The 26,902-nt window shown below is 36.1% G+C and overlaps 2 protein-coding genes across 2 annotated transcripts; one reads left to right on the top strand and one right to left on the bottom strand.

The window, feature by feature from the left end:
* Positions 1 to 8,787: 8,787 nt before the first annotated feature.
* On the bottom strand, positions 8,788 to 11,493 carry LOC133179737 (putative nuclease HARBI1). Its single transcript, XM_061314431.1, has 5 exons — positions 11,223 to 11,493; positions 10,764 to 11,030; positions 9,635 to 9,705; positions 9,121 to 9,339; positions 8,788 to 8,979 (listed from the first exon to the last, which is right to left on the bottom strand). Exons 1-5 carry the CDS (start codon positions 11,491 to 11,493, stop codon positions 8,788 to 8,790), a joined length of 1,020 nt encoding a protein of 339 aa, XP_061170415.1.
* Positions 11,494 to 18,821: 7,328 nt separating this feature from the next.
* Positions 18,822 to 19,517, top strand: LOC133179736 (uncharacterized). The gene has a single exon (XM_061314430.1). It carries the CDS (start codon positions 18,822 to 18,824, stop codon positions 19,515 to 19,517), a length of 696 nt encoding a protein of 231 aa, XP_061170414.1.
* The last annotated feature ends 7,385 nt before the right edge of the window (positions 19,518 to 26,902 follow it).

Raw genomic sequence — 26,902 nt, 5'->3', positions numbered from 1 at the left:
ATTGTTATATATTGTCTATATTGCTATGGAACCAGGAGGTATTAATACTATTTAAGGTTCGTGGACCCTCTGATAAGAGAGATAACTCTCACTGGAATAAAAAAAAACTACTATTCTTTCTTTAAATAGTTCAAAAGATCATTTCGGTCTTATTTTGCACCGCAAAATGCATGTGTGCTAAAATTAGAGTCAAAGCAAAATCTTATATGAATAAGCAAAGGGTTGATAAAACTTTACAGCGATATGGTAGTGCCTGATAAATGGTAATGTATGCTGACCTTTTTCTGTTTGTGTTTGAACTAAAATTAATTTTTAAGTGCCTGCAACTATCAACATTTGTCTTTAAACTATACAATAAGGGTGATTTGAATCATCAACTCCATGTAAGGTGTTAACTGAAGTCATTTTTCTTTCTAAAAGGAGTCGAATTAAATTTGAAACTTCATGCCCATCTTGGAAGAAATTAATATCATTTTAGTTATTTGTTTTTATAAATGCAGTTTTTTTTTATCCTAGGAATTTTCTTCGGAAGTAATTAAAATATTCTTAACACATGATAAAGTACAACAATCCTTTAAACGCACTCATATTGATAGTGATTTTCAGAAGTAGATTAAGTGCTAATGGAAAACTGTAATATTTTAAATGCTTTCTCAACATTACTTATCTCTATATAAGGTACCAGAGGGCTGATTGTGACGTAACAGATATCCTGACAGTTGATGGTAATTATGATAACATGAAATAAATCATATCTGGAGGATTTCAAGCTTCACTTTCAGATAAATTCAGTGTATAAAAGTAAAGACAACTGACAGGGATATAAGTTTCAAGAGCTGAAAAATTCCCTCACATCACCTGCCATAGTGTGATTTACAAAATCCTTGAATACAGGACTTTTTCTCAAATAGTAAGTATTGTTTAATAATGCAATGTATATATTGTACTCACTTCTAGTTTTGTTTGCTTTCCTTATTTCTTTTGTTCTTAAAATTTATAACGTTTAAAATTTTTTTCTCTGCTTGGTAGCGGTTAACCAATAAAAATTGGCGTTTAGCATATACATGTATGTGTAAAAGAGGAGCAAACATGTGGTTTTCTTTGTCGCCGTTTCACTATGGTCCAATGGAGGTGGTTTGTTTGTTTGTATGTTGTTTAACGTCCCTCTCGAGAATTTTTCACTCCTATGGAGACGCCACCACTTGCCGGTGGAGAGCTGCAAATTTTATCCTATACTTGGCACTTACGGCCATTGAGCAGTGAGGGATCTTTTTCGTGCCAGCATCTACTGCGACACGGGACCTCGGTTTATACTGTCTCATCCGAAGGACCGGTCTCCACGTCCCACAGTGGGATTCGAACCCGCGACGTAAGGATCAAATCCTAACGGCGCGACTCTAGAGCAGACGCTCTAACCACTGCGCCACGCGGGCGACTGGAGGTGGTGAAAACCCCACAAATCTCAGGAAAATCATCTTTTTTCACTTAAAGCAATTAATTTTGGCATGAATATAATGTTCAGTAGTTTGAATGAGAGTGTTTCATTTTTTTCATGTTAATTGATAACTATGTCTGTACTATCTTAACACGTTCACCATTTACGATAGCTCAGTCGGTAGAGCGCTCGCTCCGTGTTCGGGAGGTCGTGAGTTCGAATCTCGGCCGCGACTGACCCAAGTCGATAAAAAATGGGTAGCAACTGTTCCTTCGCCATGCGCTCGCCACTTTGAAGTGAAAGTTGCGGGTCCTCCGGATGAGACCTTAAAAACCGAGGCCCCGTGTCACGATAGGCGTTGGCACGATAAAGGTCCCTCAGTGTTCAATGGCCCTGAGTGCCAAGTAAAGGTCAAAATTGGAAGCCCTTCACCGGTATATGGTGACGTCTCTATACGAGTGAAAAATTCTCCAATGGGACGTTAAAACAACATACAATCAATCTTAACACGTTCAAAGACAAACCAGTTGTCGAAAATGCTCGGGATCCATCCCACTATTTAGTGAATACATGTCATTCTTTATTGGTCATACGCTGTAGCCAGTAAAATCAGTGGTCTTCTTATTCTGTTACTAAATGTTGTATTGGTTCTAATGCACAATGTCCAATCAACGTTTATTTAAAAGTTTACATTTGGAAATTTATATTCAATATATCTGTTTTAAAAGAAAATTAATATATGAAAGCATACATGAAAGAACCTTTTCTTTAATCATGAATTCCTCTACAATAATTAAAATCTACATACAGTCTATGTTTAAAGTCTTTGTTTCGCCTCATTTTTAGAGCAATATGAAAACACCGATTATCTTGATGATACTATGCTCCATTGGGCATTGTTTTGGCTCACTAGAACCTTTGGGTGAGTTAATTTTCTATAATTTAATTCTGATTGTAACGCGCTATTTGATTGGATAAAAAATTTACTTTATTTCGTATAAATTGGGTTGCATACGTCACAATGACTTGCGTCAAAAACGTATCGATCCGCATGACGTTACATTTAAATTTTGTACAATTTGAAGTCATATTTAAGAGCAGTCATCTTTTTTCTTACATTAAATGAATTTAAAATTAAGTAATACGGAATGAAATTAATAGCTACCCAATTTATACGGTGTAAGTGGGTTGGAACAGTTTACGCTTTTTTATAAACCACTTCTTGGTTTATAAAGCGTAAACTGCCCCAACGCACTTTATACCGTATAAATTGGGTAGCTATTAAATTCATTCCTTAATTTAAAAAAATGCTGCAAAATGTAAACAATAACCTACTAGTAAAATGATTTATTATACCTCTATTGAGAAAAGTCCAGTTTGATTGACTTGTTAGAAGGTTTTTAAAATTCAATAATGACTACAAAAAGTACTGTTTACAGCAATAATGACCTAGGATAATCATTGCAAGTGGTATATAATGACCCGATCATTATAAGTATTGACTGCTTCATAATGACCTCTTAATCAAAATTCCCTTTTCATTAAACTCAATACATAGAATAATGATTATAGGTTTAAAAAACATGGTATAAAATGTACATTGTCTATTCATGATACAGACTACCGTAGATCAATACATCATAAAATTGAAAGTTTATTCAGTTGAAAATTTCGTAACAATTCAATTCCAAGGAATGCAGACTCGGCTCTTCTTTACATTAAAATTCTGTGCCAGATTTTCATTGTGCTCAGTAATAATAACCTTCAATTATAACATTGCATGTTAATGCAATCAAATGTTACTGTCAATTAAAAAATTGTTTTATTCAGTAAATCATGATGCAAAAACTTGCAGGACTTGCAGGCGTCAACGTTAACAACTTCACTAGCGAATCCCGATCAAGGAACAATAGTAATTTAAAGAATTCTCCGATACATCCAGTGTATATATTTTGCTCATATACGTATAATAAAACAATTGATTATCTAGTATGAGTTCAACATGGGGAAATAAGGACCCTCGACCTGAACCACTTGCTGATCTGATCTGACCTCGGTTAGGTCAGGTCACCTCGTGGGCCAATTTCACCATGTTGACCTCGAAAGGGGTAATTAATTGTGTATCAAACTTTCAATTACCTGTAAGATGTTTATATACTACAGGGTCTGGTTGTTCAAAAGGTGGTTAAATTTAACACAGTGGTTAAGGATAACTATGTGTTAAACCTTAATCATTTGATTAGCTAACGCAGTGGTTAAATTCTGTTGTTCAAAAGCAATTTAACGCAATGGTTAGCTAACACTGTGTTAACATTGTGTTCACTGCTTAATCACTCAATAACCACTTGATTACCCAAAATGCACCTCTCTTCCTTTGTAAACAATCATGGCTGACAATCCTGACATCGTCTGCTCAAAAAAGAATAGGAAAGCAAGAAGCACCAATTTCTCATTAACAGAGATAGAAATTATTAAAAATCAGGTGAAACTCCATCCTATTCTGGAGGCAAAACATAGTAATACTGTTACTGATGCTAAGAAGCAAGCCATTTGGCTTGAAATTGTTAGAAAAGTCAATGCTGTGGGGGTGGCAAAAAGGAGTTTGACAGAAGTCAAAGATAAATGGCGTAATATGTGTCGGGAAGCAAAATTGAAATTTACGGAAAACAGGAGACAAATGACAAAAACAGGAGGAGGGCCTCCACCTACCCCTCTTTCCCAAACAATGCAGGATGTGGTGGACATGTACAGGGATGCCAGTTCCTTCCACGGGATTGAAGGGGGCATTGAAACTTCAATGCCTGGATGTTCTGGTAAAATATGGCTTTTATGTGTTAAATAACAAAAATTTTATCTAATGTGCTCGTTATCTCTATATTTTATGTTTATTAAATAATAAAATAAAGTAAAAAGATTATTACAGTGTTCATATTACACCAACAATACAGTTATACACACATTGTGACACTGTACACACATTTCAAAGATTTTACTCTATTTAACTCATTATATAATAATACTTTATTAATTCAATATAAAATACTACTTTGACCTAAAATTTTGTAATTTAATTTGAACAAAACAGTGATATGTGTCATAATAACAAGGAACATTTTCGTCTGCTCGAAGAAATGACATCTTATTGTTAAAATCTATATTTTAGACCTAAAAATGATTGGGTATTTTATTTTTGTTGATGTTTTTCTTCTTATAATAGGCCTAATAAATTTTTATAATCATGTGTTTGAATAGGTATATTGACAAGTTTCCTAATCTTCTTTCGATTTTGTTTACAATAACACGACCTTGACCTTTTCATGGGGATATGCAAATCGAAAATAATCATAACATTTACTATGCATGTAGGATTGTGAACGAAAATGTAGTTTTTTAGTTTTAAAAAATGAATAATGATCTTAACATTCTCTTTTTTAAGCTTTCATTTGTGTTGTTAAGGTCAAAATGAAAAATAAGAGGCGAACTCACCATCACCATGTGCTTTCATCTTTCTAATTTTTTCCATGTTAAAAGTTTGATTAGCTTCGCACAAAATATGTTTCTTATATCTTGAATGATTACATTTAATTATTTTAGATAAGATTAAATATGTGCTCGTAGTAATTTAACTATGTAAAATGTGAAGATTGGAGGTACGGAGATCAAATGCGAAATCAAGACACGTAGATTGTTGACGTTCGTGAATCGGAGTGGATCCAATTTTTTTTTTTTTTTAAATCCGAAGAGCCTCAAAAACTACATTCATCCAATGTTTTAGTAAACATTGTGTTATTATGGAGGGGGTATAAATGAATTTTAAGAGAAGTAATACCCAACTAATAAAAAAATAACAACTAACAAAAATTCCCTTGGGGTGGTTTGGGGGGGGGGGGAGTCCCCAATGTTGAATTCTTGCTTTGTCTTTTCCTTAGGACAACTCTGTCACTCTAAGCAAAAAAGGTTTTGAAATTTTTCTGATCTCAAAAATGCATATTTATACATGTGGGTTTGTATCGATTAAAAAAGAGAGAAAGAAAGAAGGAAAGAAAAAACAAAATATCAGGAAAAAAACCCCAAAGAAATCAAAAACAAACAAAATGATGAAAAATAAATAAATGAATAATAAATATACATGTGTAGATTATGGAAAATTATATATTAATCATATTTTCACTCATACAATATATATGTGTACTAATTATAAAAAGTAATTATAATTTTAAAAAAATATATAAATAAATAATCTGATGAATTTATGCTGCAAGTACTGCTGAAGCCACACACTACCCATGTGTATAAAAATGACTAATAATGAATATTTGTTTTCTATAGTATTATCCTCCATGGCAGCATCTCCCACTCAGACTGTAACTAAGGATCAACATGATATGGACATATGGCAAGATGCTTGTGAGGACCTTCCTGTGCCCTCCCAATCCCCTATCTCAGCAAGTCAAGCCTTCATTGTCATGGAGACGCCCTTAGAGGAACCCCTTTCCCCACCTAGTCCACCAAAACAACCAAGTTCATGTAAATTGCAGCTATATAATTAAATATTTGTCAGGCTCTCAATTGCTTAAGCAAGAAAAAAAATTAAAAATTAAATAAAAGAAGGGGACAACAATTTAAGAGTCAGAAAGACTTATAATTAATTTACCGGTATAAAGACCAAGGATGATACTCAGGTCCATTTCCTTTCGAGAGGCATGTTTAATTACAACAATTATATAACTTAGATTGGATATTCATATTTTTCTTATATGAAACTGTAGCAATTTAAATGCACCAATCCCCTCTTGAAGCTAAACATTGACTGATCTTATGTTTATATTTAACAGCATTGCCTGGCTGTAGTAGAGACACAAGGCAGTATAAGTATCCATATCAAGGAAAGGAGAAGTAAGGTTACTCTCTCTCTCTCTCAATTTTTCTTTCTCATACCTATACTGGACCTGTCCAGTATATAAATTGTACAAGAGTATCACAAAAAATAAAGAAAAAAAATGTTGACAATTTTATATCTACATTTTTTTATTCCATATATACATTTACATGAAGTATCTGTATAAAGTACATAAAATAGTCATAAAAATTAATAGACTAAATCTACTCATGACTATCTCACTATAACATACAATGTCAGAATACATTTCCTTATAAAAATCACACATTGTCTATTTAGATTTTTTTTCAAAGAAAAGAAGTGATTTATTTTATTGAAAAATCAAAATTATTTCAGGGAGAAGCGCAAGTGTGGGAAAAAGTCAGTGGAAGATGTTTACAAGTTGCAGTGTGAAGTGCTTGAGGAGGAGAAAGAGAAGATCAAGAAGGAAAAGGAAAAGCTGGATCTGCAAATTCAACTTCTTCATTCAATTCTTAAAAAACAGGATTATGACCAGACAGAGCTCTTTGCCTCCTTCATGTAAACCAAATAATGCTTTAATATTATAACTGCCAAGCTTTCCATTTATTACATGTACTTAGTCCCCTAGTCTCTGATATCTGCATATAACTATAGGAGTAGGACTCACCCAATTTTAATTTAATTAATTTTTCACCCTAAAGTGAATGTATATAAACATCTCCATTCATATTCATTATTGCATGCCTCCCACTTTCAAAGGTTAGGGGAAATTGAATCTTATTCATTTGTCCGTCCGTCAGTCTGTTACAAAAATTTTAACTTTGGCCACAACTTTTGCTCCAGAAGAGATATCCTTTCACTTTTTTTCATATGTGCATTATTTGTGTTATTGATATTTGATAAATTTTAGTAAAATGTGATATAAAAATAGAAACATACATTCTCCCAGAATTGAAAATTCACATGTAAATATCCTACACTTTAAGTTCTCTTTAGAGAAAATGTATTACATGTATTCATTTTTATAAAAAGTCAACAAAATGATGGAAATGGATATCAGATTATAATGACTGTCAAAATGTGGAAATTGAACCATTCTTTTCAGATATTTTGGCAGTTTAAACAAAAAAATCAATACCAAAAATTTTAAAGATTCAGTAGTTGATGCCACAATATTTGACCTTTGATCTGTTAACATAACCTTAACCTTTATTGTACATAAAGAAGGAAGACTCCTTATATATATGTCCAAATATCAGACGTGATCTTCCATTGAACTGTCAAAATCCTGGAATTTGCCAGTACTCGACCATAGAGCAGCAAATGATGGGGGGTGGGGGGGACCAGCATCTCAAGAAAATTTTAGTATACTAAAATTCACTATAATTTACTACAGCAAAATACTATACTCTTGATAAAAGTGAGGGGGCCAGCCCAACACTTTCTATGGGCCTGCATTTATATTGCATAAACACATATTTAAAATGTAGGGTCCCAAGTGACCAATATATAGAATGTTTCTAACATTTTTAAACAAAATACATGTATGCTCTCAAAGATCATAGATTATTGACAATATAGTGATATCATTCTTTTTTTTCTTGTGTAATTGATAAAAAATGAGGTAAAAAGGATTTCATGGGTGTTTTTGTACTACATATAAGTACCTTAATTCAAAATTTTAAAAATCTTTTTTGTAAATCAAGAGTGGGAGACCATGATTCTCTAAATTTGCTTGTTTGTATTGTTCCTTACAGTTACCAGTAACTGTTTATTGTTATGGAATGTGCTTAAAACTTTGTTTCACTGTATGAATTCAGTGCAAATTTTAATTGTTTCAGAACATGCTAGCTATATTGTGATATTTGGAGTGGAAACTTTACCTGTTACCTGTTTGTTGCATTCAGCATAATATTATATTAATTAAGGTATCCATTTTATCTTTATACCTTTGTTGACCTGTGTATACAATTGTTAAACTGGTACAATTATCACTGGTTAAATAAAATGTTACATATAAAGTTTTCTATCATTCTTATTTAAGGTACATGTATTAATCTATAAAAAATAAATTTAATTAACTCTATGCATATCAGACATATACTACTTGTTTCAATACTCTCTCTCTCTCTATATATATATATATATATGAATATTTACATTTAAACTATTGGTATATAGTGTTTGAGTATGTGTGCATTAATTGATGACCTTAAAATTGACCTGTTATTGAAGAGTTATCTCCTCTTGATTTTAATCATAATATAGAAAGTGAAGTATACAAAAACACTGGTCAATGAAATCAGACACTCTTAATAACTAAATGAATCAATCTCTTTCCATGGAATTGTTTTGGTAATTTATTCCTTTTCTACTATTGATGCTTCATAATATTTTTTAGCATATTTCATGGCCTAAGGGATAATTATAATAATATGAAATTTAAATCCTATTATGGGTACAATTCTTTAAATGTTAAAAAAAACTGTTATTAGCTGAAGTAATGCTGCTTCACATAGTCCCGCACTCCTCTTCCATCTTGAGGGCCTTGAAAGGCAGGCATCTGGGGCTGGTCCTCTTCAACTTCATCCTCATCCTCAGGCTCTCCAAGGTTGATGGCGATGTTGTGGAGGACAGCACATGCTATGATGATTCTGCATGCCCTGTCAGGTTTCATTCGGATCTACACAGATCAAAATGCATTTGAAGTGTAAATTTACATGTATACAAAAAAAAAATGGGCATGAAATATAATTTCTTTCACTATAAATTGCACTATTAAATGTTGGTGAAAAATATACTAGAATGTTTAATATTAAGATACCTCTGAGTGGAGAACATGAAACCTCCGCTTAAGTCGCCCAAAGGTGCGCTCAATTTCACTTCTCGTTCTTGCATGGGCTTGATTGTACTTCTCCTCAGGTTCATTCTGGGGATTGGCATAAGGAGTTAGAAGAAATGGTCTGCAAGCATATCCACTGTCTCCTAACAAAACTCCATTTTCAAATAGACCATTCTCCTCCTCCTCCAAATATGTTCTGATCTGATAATTAAATAAATATTATCAGGCTTTTCTTATGCTAGATTGCAATATTCCAAATCAACCTCCAAAATCTAATAGTCATTAGACTCTCAATATTAATGCATATGATGAGAGAACGAAAGAGAGATAAAAATCATGAAAGAGATATAATGTGCCTCTAATATGAGAGATTATGGAAGTGAGAGAGAGAGAGAGAGAGAGAGAGTGAGGACATGTGTTGCATGGTGAAGAACATTCTTAAAATATCATAAATATATAACCAGGGACCTATAGGTCCCTGATATTACTTCAATACCTGTGATGTTCTGAAGATGTGGGAATCATGTACAGACCCAGGCCAAGATGCATTGATGTTTGTAAGCTTTCCTGCAATAAATGTTATAATATTCAGTTTAATGTCAACAACTAGAAAGTGATTATATGCATAAATTGTAACTGAATTGATTTAAAACACACTTTGTGTGAGGAAGGGGGGGGGGGGGTGACAGGTGGTGCATGATTTAATAGCAATATAAATATGGAGGACAGGCATTATTCTTTAAAATTTCTGTTTTTCATTTAAATACAATATATCATTATTAATAATGGAACATTCTACTAGTCAAGAGAAACATAATAATTATTATTGACCATGCATGTTTCAGGATTTTTTTTTTTCAAAGCTTGCACTAGTATAGGGATTGGAGCTGATTAATGTGCAAAATAATTCAGTTTCTCAATTTTCCTATAAATCAAAGGTCAATTTTATATATTTTACCAAGATATATTGCAGTGGTAATAAATAATCAGATACCTATTACATGTATTATACCGGTAATAGGACCCCATTTTAATTACCTAAAAATTCCATGTGAAAGTACTTGCATGTCCCAAATTCTATGTTGTAAATTCAGAAACCAAATAATTAAAAAAAATTCAATGAACAAATATATCAAGACTAGATTGTATATAAAGAAAGGCATATAGGACTTTAATTATTTTTTAAATTATTTTCAGGGACCTATATACTAACGTTAGTATATAGATCCGTGTTATTTTTAATATTTAAATTCTGATATGAATCTCTTTTTCAATTTTTATTTAAAAAAATGAAATTGAATTTATTTTCTTGTACATGTAGGGTCCAGTCCCAATACAATGATGTCTTCTTGATTGTAGTGAAATAAATAATCAAAGGTTGGATCCGCCACATTATTTTTCGAAGGGGAGGTTAATCTAGATTACATGCATATATCACTTTAAAAAATCATTTAAAACATTGAATGTACAACTAATACGATAATAATGAAAGAGGGATTGTAGAAGGAGGATTGAAAAACCTCTGAATTCATTGTATCTAGAAATTATAAATTTTATGACATTAACAAAAAAAAACATCGAACGAAAATGACACAAGGGGCCTTTGAAAGGTCAGTGATAGATACCTTCGTGGTCACATACAGCTTGGACATTGATGCTGTGAAATCCTTTCCTATTCACGAAGGAATTTTCGTCGTGTGAAGGGGCCTGGATCCGTACATGAGTCCCATCGATGCACCCGATTACATTGGGGAAACCTGCCATCCGGTAGAAGCCCGTTTTGATAGTAGACTTTGCTGTTGCGTCGGGCCATTTTATAAATGTGTCAGCTCTAGCAACCAGTGCTTCTGTGACTCTTTTAACGGTGCGAGAGACTGTACTTTTGTCAAACCCTGTTCAAATTTGAGTAATCTGTATATATTTTTTTCATTATGGATAGACTATTTAATCCGCGTTTTACGTTTAATACATGCGATATATACCCATGAAATTTTCCATGCACTGTGTCATTATTATTTTTAACTTTAATTAAACTTCATTTTTAACATTTACATATTGTATGTACTGTATTCTATTAATTGTACCTAGGGTGTCCCCGACAACCTGCAAAAAACTACCACTTGCAAGGTAGCGCAAGGTTATCATTACTTGATTTTGGACGCTAAGTGCGCTGTTCCTTTTAGTGGCTCTTTCTAAATCATTTCTGATGACATCCCCAATAAAATTTATGCCATGTTGACCAAATCGGTACCTTCTTCTTAATTCTTCATCAGACCAACCGTCTATATTTGTGTGTAGTCTGAAAACACGCTGTTTTCTGGGTCCAGGCGGATGAATAAGAAAATTAGCGGCCATATTTAATCACGGTGTTAACTTCTTAATATACCTACCGTAGGTGGATTAAATTTAACACAGATTTAACACCTTGTTAACACAAACACACCTTTGAACAACACTTAATCATGTGGTTAAATTTAACACACTTGTTAACACAGAAATAACACTGTGTTAAATTTAACCACCTTTTGAACAACCGGGCCCAGATGTTTATTAATAGTCAAAGAAATCTCTTAAGATGCAGATAGCAGCACGTTGGAGGTGCAATATTTTATATAATATATTCATTTTGGACTATACAACAAGATAAAGTTTTTGACTTAAGCTAAGATCTTTCATGATCCTGGGGGCATGGCAATTTCAGAAGAAAGATTGTTTGATATCTATACGTATCGCACAGACAACTGTTTTAATCAATGAAAAAGGCCTCTTTCTATCGTTTTCGTTATTTTACTTCTCTTGTAACCTAAATAATTACAAAAAATAATAATTTAAAGAGCAAGTAAAGGTATACAAACAAAGCGAACCAAAACAAAAACATAATAAACATGAGCCAATCATACAAACTTCTGTGTTACTAATCTACATAAAGGTAGTACAATACTTTGGATGGTATGAAAAAGTATCTAGGTATTCGTATTTTTTTTTCTTTTTTTCAGTGAATTGTGAATTTCATTCCAACATCTGCGATTGGACAGTATATAATGCAGAAGATGAAAACTATATGGGGTTCTTAAGGCAGTCGGTGCCACTTTGTGGAATAAATGGAAACACCAAAGATTGTATCAGCGATTTCATAATTCAACTTGCGAATAATTGGAGAATAGGCGCCATTACTAATTACACTTTGTATAATATGTCTCAGGGTAAGTCAGAGATGTTTGTGAAACACTTATGCCCCCCCCCCACCAATAATTGGAATTTTTCTAAAATTGCTCGATCGTACCCAAAACAGAACTTGACCTAGATATTTTTATGATAAATCGTATACCAAATTTCATTTCAGTATGTGCAACCTCTGCCAAAAAGAAATGAACGGAAACTGTTGGTTGACCGACTGAAAGACAGACCGACCGACCGACCGACAGACAGCAGCAAAGGAATATTCCCTCCGTTCTTCGAAGGGGACATAAAATGATGATAATTTAAATAATTAAATGCACCGCTCCTTGTAAAAGGTATACGAGTTTTGGTTTTACTCCAGTCATGTGTTCGATACTTTTTATTTGCCTCAGCCAGGTGCGGGATTCTGGAACTTAGGGGCATCTTATTTTTCTTTCCAAATTAATATGCTAGAAAGTCTATGGTGACTATTAGATGTGAACTACAGAAACACTTTCCGTGTTTCGAAACGAGAATATGATACAGCACCTCCAGCGAAATGTTAAAAGCTTTCTTAGTCCAGCGCAAGAAACCCTGAATCGGTGACACAAGAACTTATAGAAGATATGGAAAAACTTAATGAATCTGGTGCATTTTCTGTTCATACTCCCGAAGGACTCCAAAACAAAACGATATTTAAATACTATTGTAGCGAAGATTTAATCAAGATCGAATTATCCCTACGGTTCTCGGTAGCTGCATTGTGTTAACTTCCTGTTTCTTTGTGTTGTTACCTTCGGTCCTCAGCAGGTCACCTGACCTGAAAGGTATATATATATATATATAGAGGCAGTCGGGTTGACTAGTCAGTTGGTTGTTGGCGGCTGATGTGTGAAGACCGTCCAGAACAGAAGCCAAACGTGGTAGGTACTGTGTTTAATACCTGAATAAAGTCTTACGTGCCTGCAATAGGCTTTCGGGACTTTGTTAGTGTATATAGAGTTATATATACTGTATAACACGGTTTGGCTGAAGGTCAGAAGCGAATGCGCTTCAAGCCTTGGAAGGCGCGTGCGCTCCCGAGAAAAGACAGGGATATTTGCAAATATTGCTAATTCAAATCTGTGATTGAGATCTTTAAATTAACTTAATTATATTGTTCAGATAGAACAGCCGAATCCCATAAACGAACCCGGAAACGTTACATACATTTGGTGGCAGCGGTGGGATTCGGCAAATAAGAGTAATATATATTTTAAATTGATTAAAGTTTTGTGTTATATTTGCTTTGTAAATTATGAGCGCGATGGAAGAAATGCTCAATGAGGAGATATCTTTTCTTGAAAAGAGCTGCGAGCGATTGCACCTAGAAATAGAGAAGCAATCTACACCTGTTAATACAAATAAACCAATGCACGATTCTTGCATCGCTACAATGGCTGGTGAAAGCGCACAAGAAGAAAATCAGCCTGGAGGAGACATAGGTGGTGTGACAGTAAGAAGAAAAACGGCACAACGTAATTCTGTTTTTGGGACAAATACATCCCCTTTGACTTCAGATTATGCTGCGAGTGCGCAACAGTACGAAGGTATTGTGCCACTGCCTCATAGAAAAACGCCGCACATTTTGTCAAATGCGCATCCGCACCCAGCTCATGTGTTGAATGAGACTCTTGCGCATTCTCCTTTTCAATTTCCACTGAGTTTGCAATCTCAAATACAATCGCAAAATCAAATTAGACCTCCTATGCAAATTGGAAATGAAGAATCACCTAATGAGGGTCAGGCGCAAAATAAAGAAAGTGTTCCCTCTAGAAACAGCCGTTCCTCGATACAACAAGAAAATAACAGGGAGGAAAAAGCGGCAAAGTGTAACATAAAGCCAGCGACATTTGACGGAAGTCATTCGTGGATTGATTACAAGTCTCATTTTGATGCTTGCGCAGCAATTAACAATTGGTCCAACAGAGAAAAAGGACTCTATTTAGCCGTCTCATTACGAGGTGCTGCTCAGGGAGTGTTTGGGAATGTTTCCTCAGAGACTGGTCAGCAGTATGAATTGTTGGTTAAAGCGCTTGAGGAGAGATTTGCACCGCCAAACCAAACAGAGCTTTACCGCGCCCAATTAAAAGAGAGACGTCAGAGAGCATCAGAGACCTTGTCAGAGTTAGGACAGACTATCAGAAGACTCACTTATTTGGCCTATCCCTCAGTGTCAATGGAAGTGCGAGAAACACTTGGAAAAGAGGCTTTCATCGATGCATTAGCAGATTCTGAAATGCGATTGCGCATAAAACAAAGTAGACCTCAAAATTTAAATGAAGCTATTCGTTTAGCAGTCGAGTTGGATGCATATTACAAAACTGAAAAGAGAGGTCACAGTCACGCTGCGAATGTCATGAAATCTACAAATGAAGACGGATCGCATCCAAAAGATTTATATAAATTGATGCAGACCCTTCAGACAAAATTGGAGTCATTAGAAGAGCGCATAGAAGAGAACAAAACCAGTAGAATAAGTCAAAATGTTCCTATGAGACGTAGATTTGCCAATAGACGGAATGGTGGAATTGTGAAGTGCTACTATTGCTCAGAGGAAGGACATATTCGTAGAAATTGTCCTAAATTGAAAAAGAGAAGCAATACTGCTGTTGAGCGCAGTGATCATTCCGCAAAGGGCAATGCGCGTCGAATTGGAAGTAGGCAAAGGCAGAAGAGACCTAAATGTATTAGTGGAAATGTCGGGGCAAGCGATTTATGTGAAGAGGCAGGCATTTTCATAGATGTTAAAGTGAATGAAGTGAAAAGTAAATTTTTGATTGATACTGGCGCATCCTTAACTTTACTGTCTAAGAAAATGTATGATCAGCTGACAGACAGACCCAGATTAGTACATAATGGGCAAATAATAACGAATGCTGGTGGATCAAGACTTTGTCAGTTTGGGAAAGGTCAATTCGTAATACAAATAGGGAAATCAAAGAAGAATGTTGAAGTGATAGTAGCAGATATCACTATCGATGGAATACTTGGACTTGATTTCTTAAGAGCTTGCAACGGTGCAATAGACCTTCAAACAAGTTCTTTGAAATTGAATAATGAAGAATGTCAGTTTTCATGGGAAGGCACGCTAGGCTGCTACAGAGTTACAGCAAGTTCTGATGTATGCATTCCACCAAGAAGTGAAGTAGTTATTCAAGCGAAAGTCCAAGGGGGAAACAAATTCGGTGGTGCAGACTACTTAGTCGAGGCAGAGAAAAAATTTCTAGAGAGCGGACGTGCTCTAGTAGGTCGCACTTTAGTTAAGGGAAATAATACTGTACCTGTATGCCTCCTGAACGTCACCGACGATGTTCAACAAATTCGTAATGGCACTATTATTGCAAAAATGACTGCAGTTGAAGCGCAAAAGCCTCCTGTTAAGGAAGTGAATAAGAATCCTTTAGTACTACGAGGTGATTTGAAAGAATTGCTAGACAGATGCAAAGTAAATCTGTCCTCTGCGCAGTTATCTAAAGTAGAAAGGTTTCTATATGAGCACCAAAATTTGTTTGCAAACTCAAATTATGATTTAGGGCGTACCAATGGAGTGAAACACAAGATAACTACAGAGCATACAACACGTCCTATTAAGCAAGCACCTAGACGTATTCCTCTCCATTTATCTAAAGAGGTGGATAAACAGGTCGACGAAATGCTAGAAAAGGGCGTCATTGAATCGTCTATGAGTCCATGGGCGTCACAAGTTTTCTTGGTTCGTAAGAAGGACGGAACCATGCGCTTTTGCGTAGACTATCGTCGATTAAACGAAGTTACGGTGAAAGATGCGTATCCGCTCCCAAAAATAGAGGAAGCATTCGATCATCTTTCAGGACATGCAATGTTCTCCACACTTGATCTCAGCAGTGGGTATTGGCAAGTTGGCGTGGAAGAAGCCGACAAGGAGAAAACTGCTTTTGTTACGCGCAAAGGGTTATATCAGTTCAAGGTTATGCCCTTTGGTCTGTGTTGTGCACCTGCAACCTTTGAGCGTTTCATGGAGACAGTAGTTGCAGGACTTCAATGGGACAAGTGCTTGGTATATCTTGACGATATAATTGTCGTTGGAAAGTCGTTCGAGGACATGTTAGAAAACCTCAGAGAAGTGTTCCGGCGATTGCAACAGGCAGGTCTGAAGCTAAAGGCTAAAAAGTGCAACCTTTTTGCTGAGAAGGTGTCATACCTTGGGCATTTCATATCAAAGGAGGGTATATCTACTGATCCTGAAAAGATAAAGAGTAGTTGCGGAATGGCCAGTTCCAAGTAATATCTCAGAGGTTCGATCTTTCTTGGGGCTTTGCAGCTACTACAGGCGTTTTATTCGAGACTTTGCCTCGATAGCTAAACTCCTGCATAGACCAACTGAACAGGATAGGAAGTTCCAATGGACAAAAGAAACGCAAGAAGCATTTGAGATATTGCGCAGTAGATTAATCAGTGCGCCAATATTAGCATTACCTGATTTAAGCAAGCAGTTCATCCTTGACACTGATGCAAGTGGAACGTCAATAGGCGCTGTGCTATCGCAGATAATAGATGACAAAGAGCGCGTGATAGCCTATGCAAGCAGAACTCTGACGAAAGCAGAAAGGCGATACTGCGTCACAAGAAGAGAGTTATTGGCTGTTGTTCATTTTATGAAATATTTCCGTCACTACCTTTATGGTTCTCATTTTCTTGTCAGAACAGACCACGGTTCACTGAAGTGGCTTTTACGATTTAAGAACCCAGAAGGACAGATGGCGAGGTGGCTAAAAGTGATAAGTACTTACGATTTCAAGATTGAACACAGGCCAGGTCGAAAACATGAAAATGCGGGCGCTCTCAGCAGAATACCTTGTTCTCATTGTGGATTTTATGTAGAAGCGGTAAAAGAGCACGAAGTGCGTACTGTGAGCACGAAACAATGCCCAATCGAAGAAAATAACCTTACTTTGAAAGAGGCACAGTCTGAGAACAAAGACATTCAGTTGGTGCGTTCTTGGTTAGAAAAGGGTGAGAGACCTTCTCTTTCAAATGTGACTCAGCAGGGATTTGTGGTAAAATCCCTGTGGAATCAGTTTGACCGTTTATGCCTTAAAGAAGGACTATTAGTGAGAAAGTGGGTACTGCTCCCCTCAGGGAAAGAAATTTACCAGGCTATCATACCAGATGAAGAGCACAGGAAAGTACTTAAAATGTGCCATGATAATCACACAGCAGGACACTTAGGAGTGACCAAGACATTGGTCAAAATAAGGCAAAAATATTACTGGCCAGGTCTTCAAAAAGACGTTCATCAGTATATATCTGGTTGTGAAAAGTGTACTAAGCGAAAGAATCCAAATCCTAAGCAAAGAGCTCCTATGCAAGTTGTTGGGTCCGGTACTCCCATGGAGAGAATTGCGACAGATATATTGTGCGAGTTGCCAGAAACAGACAGAGGGAATCGCCATATACTGGTAGTGTCCGATAACTTCACGAAGTGGACAGAGGCCTTCGCTCTACCAGATATGGAAGCCGAGACTGTAGCACGCACAATAATGGAACAAGTAATTGCTAGATTTGGCGTACCTTCAATCATACATTCTGATCAAGGTCGCCAATACGAGAGCAAACTGTTTTGGGAAATGTGTCGGTTACTTGGAATTAAGAAAACCCGTACCACTCCCTACCATCCTAAATCAGATGGGATGGTAGAGCGATTTAACATTGCTCTCAATGCTTAGTACCTATGTTCAAGAGAACCATCGTGATTGGGATCTTTACCTCCCTTACATATTGATGGCTTACAGATCCACAGTGCATGAGACAGCAAATTTTTCTCCAAACATGTTGATGCTAGGGCGGGAAGCAACCACTCCATTAGACCTGATGTACGAGATACCACCGGATATCAAAGATATACCATCTAATCGATGGGTCTGGATTCTGCGTGAAAGGTTGGAAACTGCGCACAAAATCGTTAGAGAGCATACTGAAAGAGAAATGCTTCGCCAGAAAAGATACCATGATACAAAGGTAGCATGGTCTTCGTTTGAGCCCGGAGAAAAAGTCTTTGTGTATTTTCCGATCAGAAAAAGTGGCTGCTCTCCAAAATTGACATCACTTTGGAGAGGTCCTTACCCGGTTGAGAAGAAATTGTCTAATTTTCTTCACACAGTAGCATGTGGATATAGAGGCAAGAGTAGTGTAATTCATTGCGATCGCATGCGAAAGTGCAAATATTGAGACGTGAGGAGAAAGAGTTTTCTGAGGATGAGCAAGAGATCCAGAATGAAACAGAAAACTACTTAGCCCTTGATAGTGGTAATGGGCAAATTGCAGACAATGAAGAATATGCAAATGCGAGCGCTAGCTTCAATAGCAGGCCAACGCGCACGAGAAGCTTACCTGCTTGGCATGATGATTTTGTTGTAGATTACAAAATTTAGAGCATGCGACTTGTTGTACATAATGTAAATATTAATTGCCTGATTTTAAGTGATTTTTATTCATTTATAAAAATGATAAACACCAAGACTACTGTCCGAAAAGAGGGTCATCGCTGTCCAATGTGTGCTGAGCGGATCCTAGATGAAGATTCATGGGAGAAACATGTCATAGAGTGTGGTAGAAAACGTCGCGAGAAAAGGTTCGAGTGTAGTAGATGCGATTATGCCAAAAACAAAAAGAGCGATATGCAGAGGCATGAAAGAACACGACACAGCGGAAGTTCTGGATTCGTTGAAGTTCAAAGTGACTCTGATCGTGAGTGGGAAGCACTGGATCCGGGGAGTCTTTCTGATATGGTAGGTGAACTGGACACTTCTCACGCGATCCCTATTACTCCAGAGGTGACCAAGAGAAAACCCACTAGACCACTTCCAGAGTACACACCAAAAGCGAAAGCCATCGTTGGTGCAGAGGCTATGATCCCCACTGCTCCTAGTCACTTTCATACCCCGGAGACAACTCCACGTGAGCGAAATGGTGAACATTCATCGACCAGGGCCTCTGCAACCCTATCCAGCTCATACAGAGACTTTGCAACACAGACCTCGGCAACACCAGCAGATGCCTGTACCCAGACTTTACCTCTAGATGGACTAGAAGCTGGCACTCAGACAGAAAGTGGCAAGAAGAGACGTCTTCATTGCGTCCAGAAGTCTTATCAAGTAGACGGACAGTCGGTGGTAGAAATCCATGAGAATGAAGTGTGATATTAAGAACTATAATTTGCGGAAACATTTGTAGATATTCTCACAAATAATTGTGGTTTGTTTCAAGTTTGCATTGACATGCTTTACAGTTTAAGTTTCTTATATTAGGATTTTACTTAATCCTGAATGTATGTAAAAACAGTTGTCTTGAATTTTAGTTTCGTTTTTTGTGATTTAAGAGGAATGCGAGACGCATTTCCTGGAGGCGTGGGTAATGTAGCGAAGATTTAATCAAGATCGAATTATCCCTACGGTTCTCGGTAGCTGCATTGTGTTAACTTCCTGTTTCTTTGTATTGTTACCTTCGGTCCTCAGCAGGTCACGTGACCTGAAAGGTATATATATATATATAGAGGCAGTCGGGTTGACTAGTCAGTTGGTTGTTGGCGGCTGATGTGTGAAGACCGTCCAGAACAGAAGCCAAACGTGGTAGGTACTGTGTTTAATACCTGAATAAAGTCTTACGTGCCTGCAATAGGCTTTCGGGACTTAGTGTATATAGAGTTATATATACTGTATAACACGGTTTGGCTGAAGGTCAGAAGCGAATCCGCTTCAAGCCTTGGAAGGCGCGTGCGCTCCCGAGAAAAGACAGGGATATTTGCAAATATTGCTAATTCAAATCTGTGATTGAGATCTTTAAATTAACTTAATTATATTGTTCAGATAGAACAGCCGAATCCCATAAACGAACCCGGAAACGTTACACTATTTTTACACCAGAGGTAACGGAAAATCTGCGAGAAGTTCGTAAATCAGACTAACATTTCTGTTGATCCTTCGATTGGTGAGTAAGTTTTAGCTATAAACAGATCAAAAATAATAGAGGGAATGATATACACATCAAAGACCATAAACAAGTCCGAATTTATGACAAACCAGTAAAGTATTTAGAGTGATCTTTCTTTGCTTACTTTGTTATAATCGATTCTCAAAAAAGAGTAACCCTAGTACATTCTCGAAATTAAAATTTATAGGCGATCCAAGGCGTCCTGTCATTTCATTCAAAAAGTATTTGTCCAAGCTGAATTCACCTAATCATAAATTTTGGCAGAGGCCCAAAATAAAGTATTCCGATGATGAAAACACCTGGTACATGTACACTCACAGAACACACAAGGATGTGGACGCACGCAACATTATTGGTGTCATTGGACAAAAGTGAAACCTCAGTTAAATCATACACTTCTCACTTATGCGACAAAAAGTGACAAATATCCGACATTATAAGTGAAAATGTGATATGCAAGATGTGATGTTCAGTCCAAAACATGTCCTGAAAATTTTCAAGAAAGATTTCTTGGAAAATGTTGCCCTCAACAATTTTTTTTGTGAAATTGGAGATTACGAGTTTCAAAACATCAACACAGGATTCGTTTCTTTACCTTTGGCTTATGTCCGAAAGAACTTTCACTTTCCAAACTGTCAAATAACGTTTAATATGCAAAAATTAATAAATTAATAAGATTAAAACCTAAAAATGTTCGGTAGATACTAACTACATTAATTAAGATTTGCTTAATTTGCTTTGCTTTGATTAACTTTGATTAAATTTATTATAGTGGTAAGTTGTGATCAACATATTTATGTTGACTGTTGAATTAATCTATTGAAGACATTGTCTGTGATATCTATTTATTTAATTTTTCAATTTATCTGTGATATTAAAATGTGATATTTTTAAACATCTGTCATATTAACATTATTTTAAAATATCATTTTTTATAAATTCATTGAAATTTAAAAAAAAATCACTCATTCATTTTTGTATTTGTTTGGTTTCAAAATAGTATTTAAAAGTGGTTATACAAATACTTTTTAAAAAAATTGTTTTGATATAATAAAACAGTTATAAAATGGTTTTTCGGGATTTAGCACATTTTGGTTCCCCTTTGCAGGAAACCATTTTCCATGGGGGACAATTAATTTGCTGTTTTCCTCAAACCATTCTATAACTGTATACTATTGAACTACAAAGACAGTTTTACCGCCCTTTTATTGATTTTGATTCCGATTGATATATTGGCTTATTGTGAAATATTATTAGGCCAACTTTAAAATATAATGTTTGCTTGTCCTTTCCCGAAACAGGATGAAAATATTGGGTCGGTAGGTACATATAAATAAAATTAAAAAATCTTCCCCAGAAAATTTCAATTCCGATGCTGAATTTTCAAAATCTTTTTGCCAGAATACATAAAAAAATTGTTTCCTAGAGGTTACGAGTAAAAAAAGCTATGAGTCGAGCCGTTTTTAGCAAGTCGGTCGGGGGAGGGCACCAAACAATTTTTTAAAGATGGCCTTACCGTTATGACTTCCAAAAACGTGACCTAACAAAGAAAAACTAAAACAATCATGGCAGAATTTGCTAGCACTTCAATCAAAAGATAATGCATAGGTCAAATTATGTATTTAAATGAATGTGTTTTAAATGAATTGTTGAAAGTTAATAAATAAAAACAAAATATTATTTTATTTATCTGACTCAGTTTTCGTATAACAAAACAATTATTGATGGGTTGTCGAGCAACATTGATTACTGTATGTTGGCCCCTCGGGATGAAAATATTGCCCTCCGCTTTGTGTCGGGCATTATTTCATACCGTGGAAGCTGACCTCATGTCAAATTGCCCTCAACCCAAGTGAATATTATTAATTACATGGTATATTGTCCATAGATTGATCAGTTTTCGCCTCCTTCATATATTATGCCTCTTGAAATGATACATACCGCACTTGTATAGCTAAATTGAGGGCGCAGCCGTTACTGTTTAACGTTAGCGATAATTTTAATTATGCGTAATAAAAAAAATATGTTTATTTACGGTTACCCGACCGACCCTATATTTTATCGTCGACCCAAAAATTTTTTCGTTGTAAAAATCCGGAAGTCACTCGCCGGTCACTTTAACTTCTACATGCATCTTAACAGGTCAAGCGTTTGAAAACGAAATCGAAAATACTAGAATCAAAATGGCATGTTTAATATCTACATCAAAGTGTTTGTGTCTATCGCCCATATGGCAAGCCCAAAAACAAAAGTAAAGCACCACACAATGGTAAAATTGTTTTGTATTTCAACCAATTCATGTGAATTTGTGTAAAAAAATTTAATTAAATAAAAAAAAATCCTACCTACCGACCCTCTTTTATTACAGCATGTAACCGTAAACAAACATTTTTTTATTACGCCTTATATAGGGCCTCAATAGCTCAGTGGTTATAATGCCTAAATGAGTTCCGGATGAGACTTGATTATTAACCACCTATGAAATTAGCACCCAACAAACAAAACCCACTATCCGTTAGGAACATGTTTTAAAGCATTTTCTTAATTCATAAAATTTGGGGACGCATTTCTACATAGAGAGGGTATGTCACCGGTTTAATAGGTCTGTATACGGCAGTCAATATATAGGTTCTAACTAGCTCAGTGGTTACAGCGCTGTCACGGTACGCCAGAGGCCCTAGGTTCGAGTCTTGGTTGAAACTTGAATTTTTTTTTATCACCAGTGACATGTGGATTGAAGTTGAATTAGGTAAGGAAATCTAGGATAGGGTCAGTATATGGATCATGTTACAATGTATTTCATGTGAATAAACAGAAATAAACGTAGACCATGTACCTTTTTTTTATTTTCAAGACCTGAATGTGTATGGTAAAATGATGGTTTTTCTCGGACAACTTGGACAGGACACATCGTGTAGGCTATACTACCAGTATGTTCTATTCTCCTGGAATATCTGCCGACCCGACCCAGTCTCGATGTCTAAAGTACAGATATTTATTAACTGGGAATGCGAGTCTGTTAGTTTCGTATCAGACAGACTTTGATGCCTTCCACAACGACATTCCATTGACTGCACATTCTTCGCATCAAACTTTCAATTTAACTTACGGATATGCCGACTTGCCGTTCGTCAAACAATTCAGGGTATGTGAATGTGTAACTTTAATATGTATTATTATGTGAATTTCTAATGCACATATAGATTTTTTGAAAATGGACGGAAACTGTTGGTGGACTGACAGACCGACAGACAGCAGCAAAGCAATATGCCCACCATTCTTCGAAAGGGGGGGGGATGAATATCTTTGAATGTTATACAGAAAAATGACGAGCAATGTGTACTCAAAAGTGGGCCCGTTTTGAATGAAAAAATATAGAATAATGACTTTGTGATTTAAAGGGATATAAATGATCCCCCAAAGAGCGAGAAAATCAATTTCTTTGAATAAGTCGATCAATTTTTTTTCTTCGGTTTCAATTCTAGTAGCGATGTCAAAGAACTTTTGGTTTTATGAACACTTGAAGTTTTTCATCATGTAAAATTATCGTTCTTTATGCTTCACGATTTTAAAGCGTCGAAAAAGCCCTCCGTTTTTGTTAGATGATAGAACTCAGGGGCGTAGCTTGACTTAAAATTCTAGCGAGGCAAAACCATAAGGGGCGGGCAGGAGGTATGGGGCAACCTAAGGCCCCAAGTAGGTCAGGGCAGCGTAATGGTGGTGGTGGGTAGGAGGGGTAGAGGGGGGCACCACACACCCCTCCGGACAGAATATGGATTTGGGTGTTTTATCAGACTTCTCCTGCACAGAAGTATAGTGAATTTTACCAGTTTCATAGCGTGGATATGATACCACATATTATTAAAATATCTAAAAGAGCATCGTCAGAAACCCACGAGGCAAGAGAAGCTAGACCACCACAGGTTTTCGACGATGGTTAAAGAGTTAATAAATATGTTTCCTAAAACTAATACATTTTAAAATGAATACACTTTTTTTTAAATTTTGTTTTTATTTCGTCAAAACTAATAATTGTCAAACATTTATCAGTTTTTAATTTTTTCCAATCATTGCCTACTTGGAGTTTTCAGTAATGGAGGTAGAGCCCAAACCTTGATGGTATGAACGTACATTATAGAATTGCTTAAATTATGATTTTTACAAGATATTTTCTGCAATGTATTATTAACTATGGGAGGGAGTGTTGGTGGTTAAAAATCTAGTGAGGCAGTTGCCTCATTGCCACAATGGAAGCTACGCCCCTGGAACTCTCGCTGTTGGTCCTAAGTGCCAAGTATAGGTCTAAATTTGTAGCCATTCGTTGATATTTAGTGACGTCTCATGTGAGTGAAAATTCTCGCTAGGGCGTAAAAAAACACAATAATTCACCGTATTTCTATCAAAACGTTTGACCTTCCTAATAACCTCTAAACAACAGAAGACAGACATCATATTTGGCAGAGTTACAGATATGGATAAGAGCAATGTTTTTTTTAATGAAAATTTAACCAAGTTTTTTGTGGATAAAAACTGTATAAATAAAATCTTATTTAAATAAATCGTATTCTAGAGTATTTTGAAGGACGTTCTTAAATATTGCACATTTTTTCTTTTGATTGGAAGGTTCCACTTGTGATAAATACAAAAGTTACAAAATTAATTACAAAATAAATAAAATATTATTTATCTCGCTGCTATGGAAGGTCTTAGATATTGTTCAGCAATTGGGGCTCCTCGGGTGGCTCGTTTGTTTGTTTGTATGTTGTTTAACGTCCCTCTCGAGAATTTTTCACTCATATGGAGAGGCCACCACTTGCCGGTGGAGAGCTACAAATTTTGTCCTATACTCGGCACTTACGGCCATTGAGCAGTGAGAGATCTTTTTCGTGCCAGCACCTACTGCAACACGGGACCTCGGTTTATACGGTCTCATCCGAAGGACCGGTCTCCACGTCCCACAGTTGGATTCGAACCCGCGACGCAAGGATCAAATCCTTACTCCGCGACTCTACAGCAGACGCTCTAACCACTGCGCCACGCGGGCGACTCGGGTGGCTCGTGCCTCGCACACTAACCTCGGACGTGAACGGTGTTCTGTTTTTGCCAGTTCGAAATTCTGAGCGCTCGCTCAGTGACCGGAAGGGCGTTTGTTCGCATCTCGGCTGCGACTGACCTACAATGTATGTCGTTAAAATAGGTAGCAACTGTGCCTTCGCCAAACGCTCGGCACTTTGAAGTGAAAGTTGCGGGTCCTTCGGTTGAAACCTTTAAAACAAGGCCCTGTGTCACGGCAGGCGTTGGCACAATAAAGATTCGTCACTGCTCAATGGCCCCGAGTGCCAAATAAAGGTCTAACTTTGAAGCCCCTTCTGATAGGCTTAAGGGAAACTGCTCAACCACAAATATAGTGTGGCTATCTGTTACTTCTTGTTCTGTAATTTATTTTGTTAAGCCCCTTGAATTCATTGTTTTTTTTCATTAGAAAAGGCCACTGTAGGGGGCATTTGTGTTTATCAAACACAATTTTGAAATCGAACTTTAATTTAAAATAAACGGTAGGGGAATGCATTGGGGAAATATTTACATAAATGTACCCTGTACTCCACACTATTTTGTAGATATTTTTCCGAGCTATTCTAATGCAGGGCACAGTGAGCGTTGCAATGCTTGATGAAGTTCAAATCTTACAAGGAATATGTATTGGTAAGTCAAACACAATATGCACTCTATATTATATGAATTTATCCGTGCAGAATTACCAAGTTTGATTAGAATACTAATTGTTCACAGATAATAAAGAGGTTCTATCACACTTTTGGTATAAATTCTAAATAATTTATTGATCAGTTTCTTTTTCTTTTTTTTTTTTGGGGGGGGGGGGGGGTGGGTTAAAATACACATTAGCAAAGCAAAACTCCATGTTTACGAACATTAATATTTTTTAAACACTATAGCCGTTTTTCATAACCTTTTTAAAGCTGTAATATTCAATTTTATTGAAGAAGTCGGACATAGTTCCGCGACAGCGTGATCATCCCGGTATAGCGCGACCATTTCTCTTTGGCGATTTTATACAAATTAAAAAAAAAGAGAAAATTTAAGCAGTTCCGACATATATAAATGTTACTAAGCAATGATTGTCAGCTGCTTGATTGCAATATTGTTGCAACCACATATAGAAGTCGGAAAAGTCGATCGATTTAATCATATTTTAAAACTGATTTGTAGATTTTGTTACATGAGTATTTTTTCATCTCTGCATTCATTCTCTCTGCTTAAATCAAAAAAGAAAGTACCTTAAATGTCGTAACAGACGATGAAATTATGTGTTTACAAACCAATTTAAGATGTTGCAATTCTTATGTTGTATTCCTCAAATCAGTTGTGTTCTGAAGACTGAAGTCAAGTTTATATAATTTGCATCAAACATGCAGTATTTGTAAGTATACGTGAGGATTGTGATAGAAATTTTTGAAAGGGTCAGATACATCACAACTTTTTGTGCTATACCGAAAATGCAACTCCACGTTGCATTTTTTATTGTGATTCATCAAGTAATTCTGACAATTTACTTAGTAATTAACAATTTAGAATG

The sequence above is a fragment of the Saccostrea echinata genome, unplaced genomic scaffold, assembly GCF_033153115.1.
Source record: "Saccostrea echinata isolate AGI-Se365-2 ecotype Australia unplaced genomic scaffold, CSIRO_AGI_Sech_v1 ptg000005l, whole genome shotgun sequence".
NCBI lineage: Eukaryota > Metazoa > Mollusca > Bivalvia > Ostreida > Ostreidae > Saccostrea > Saccostrea echinata.
The sequence above is the reverse complement of the archived record's forward strand: the minus strand, read 5'-3'. Positions and strand labels throughout refer to the sequence as shown.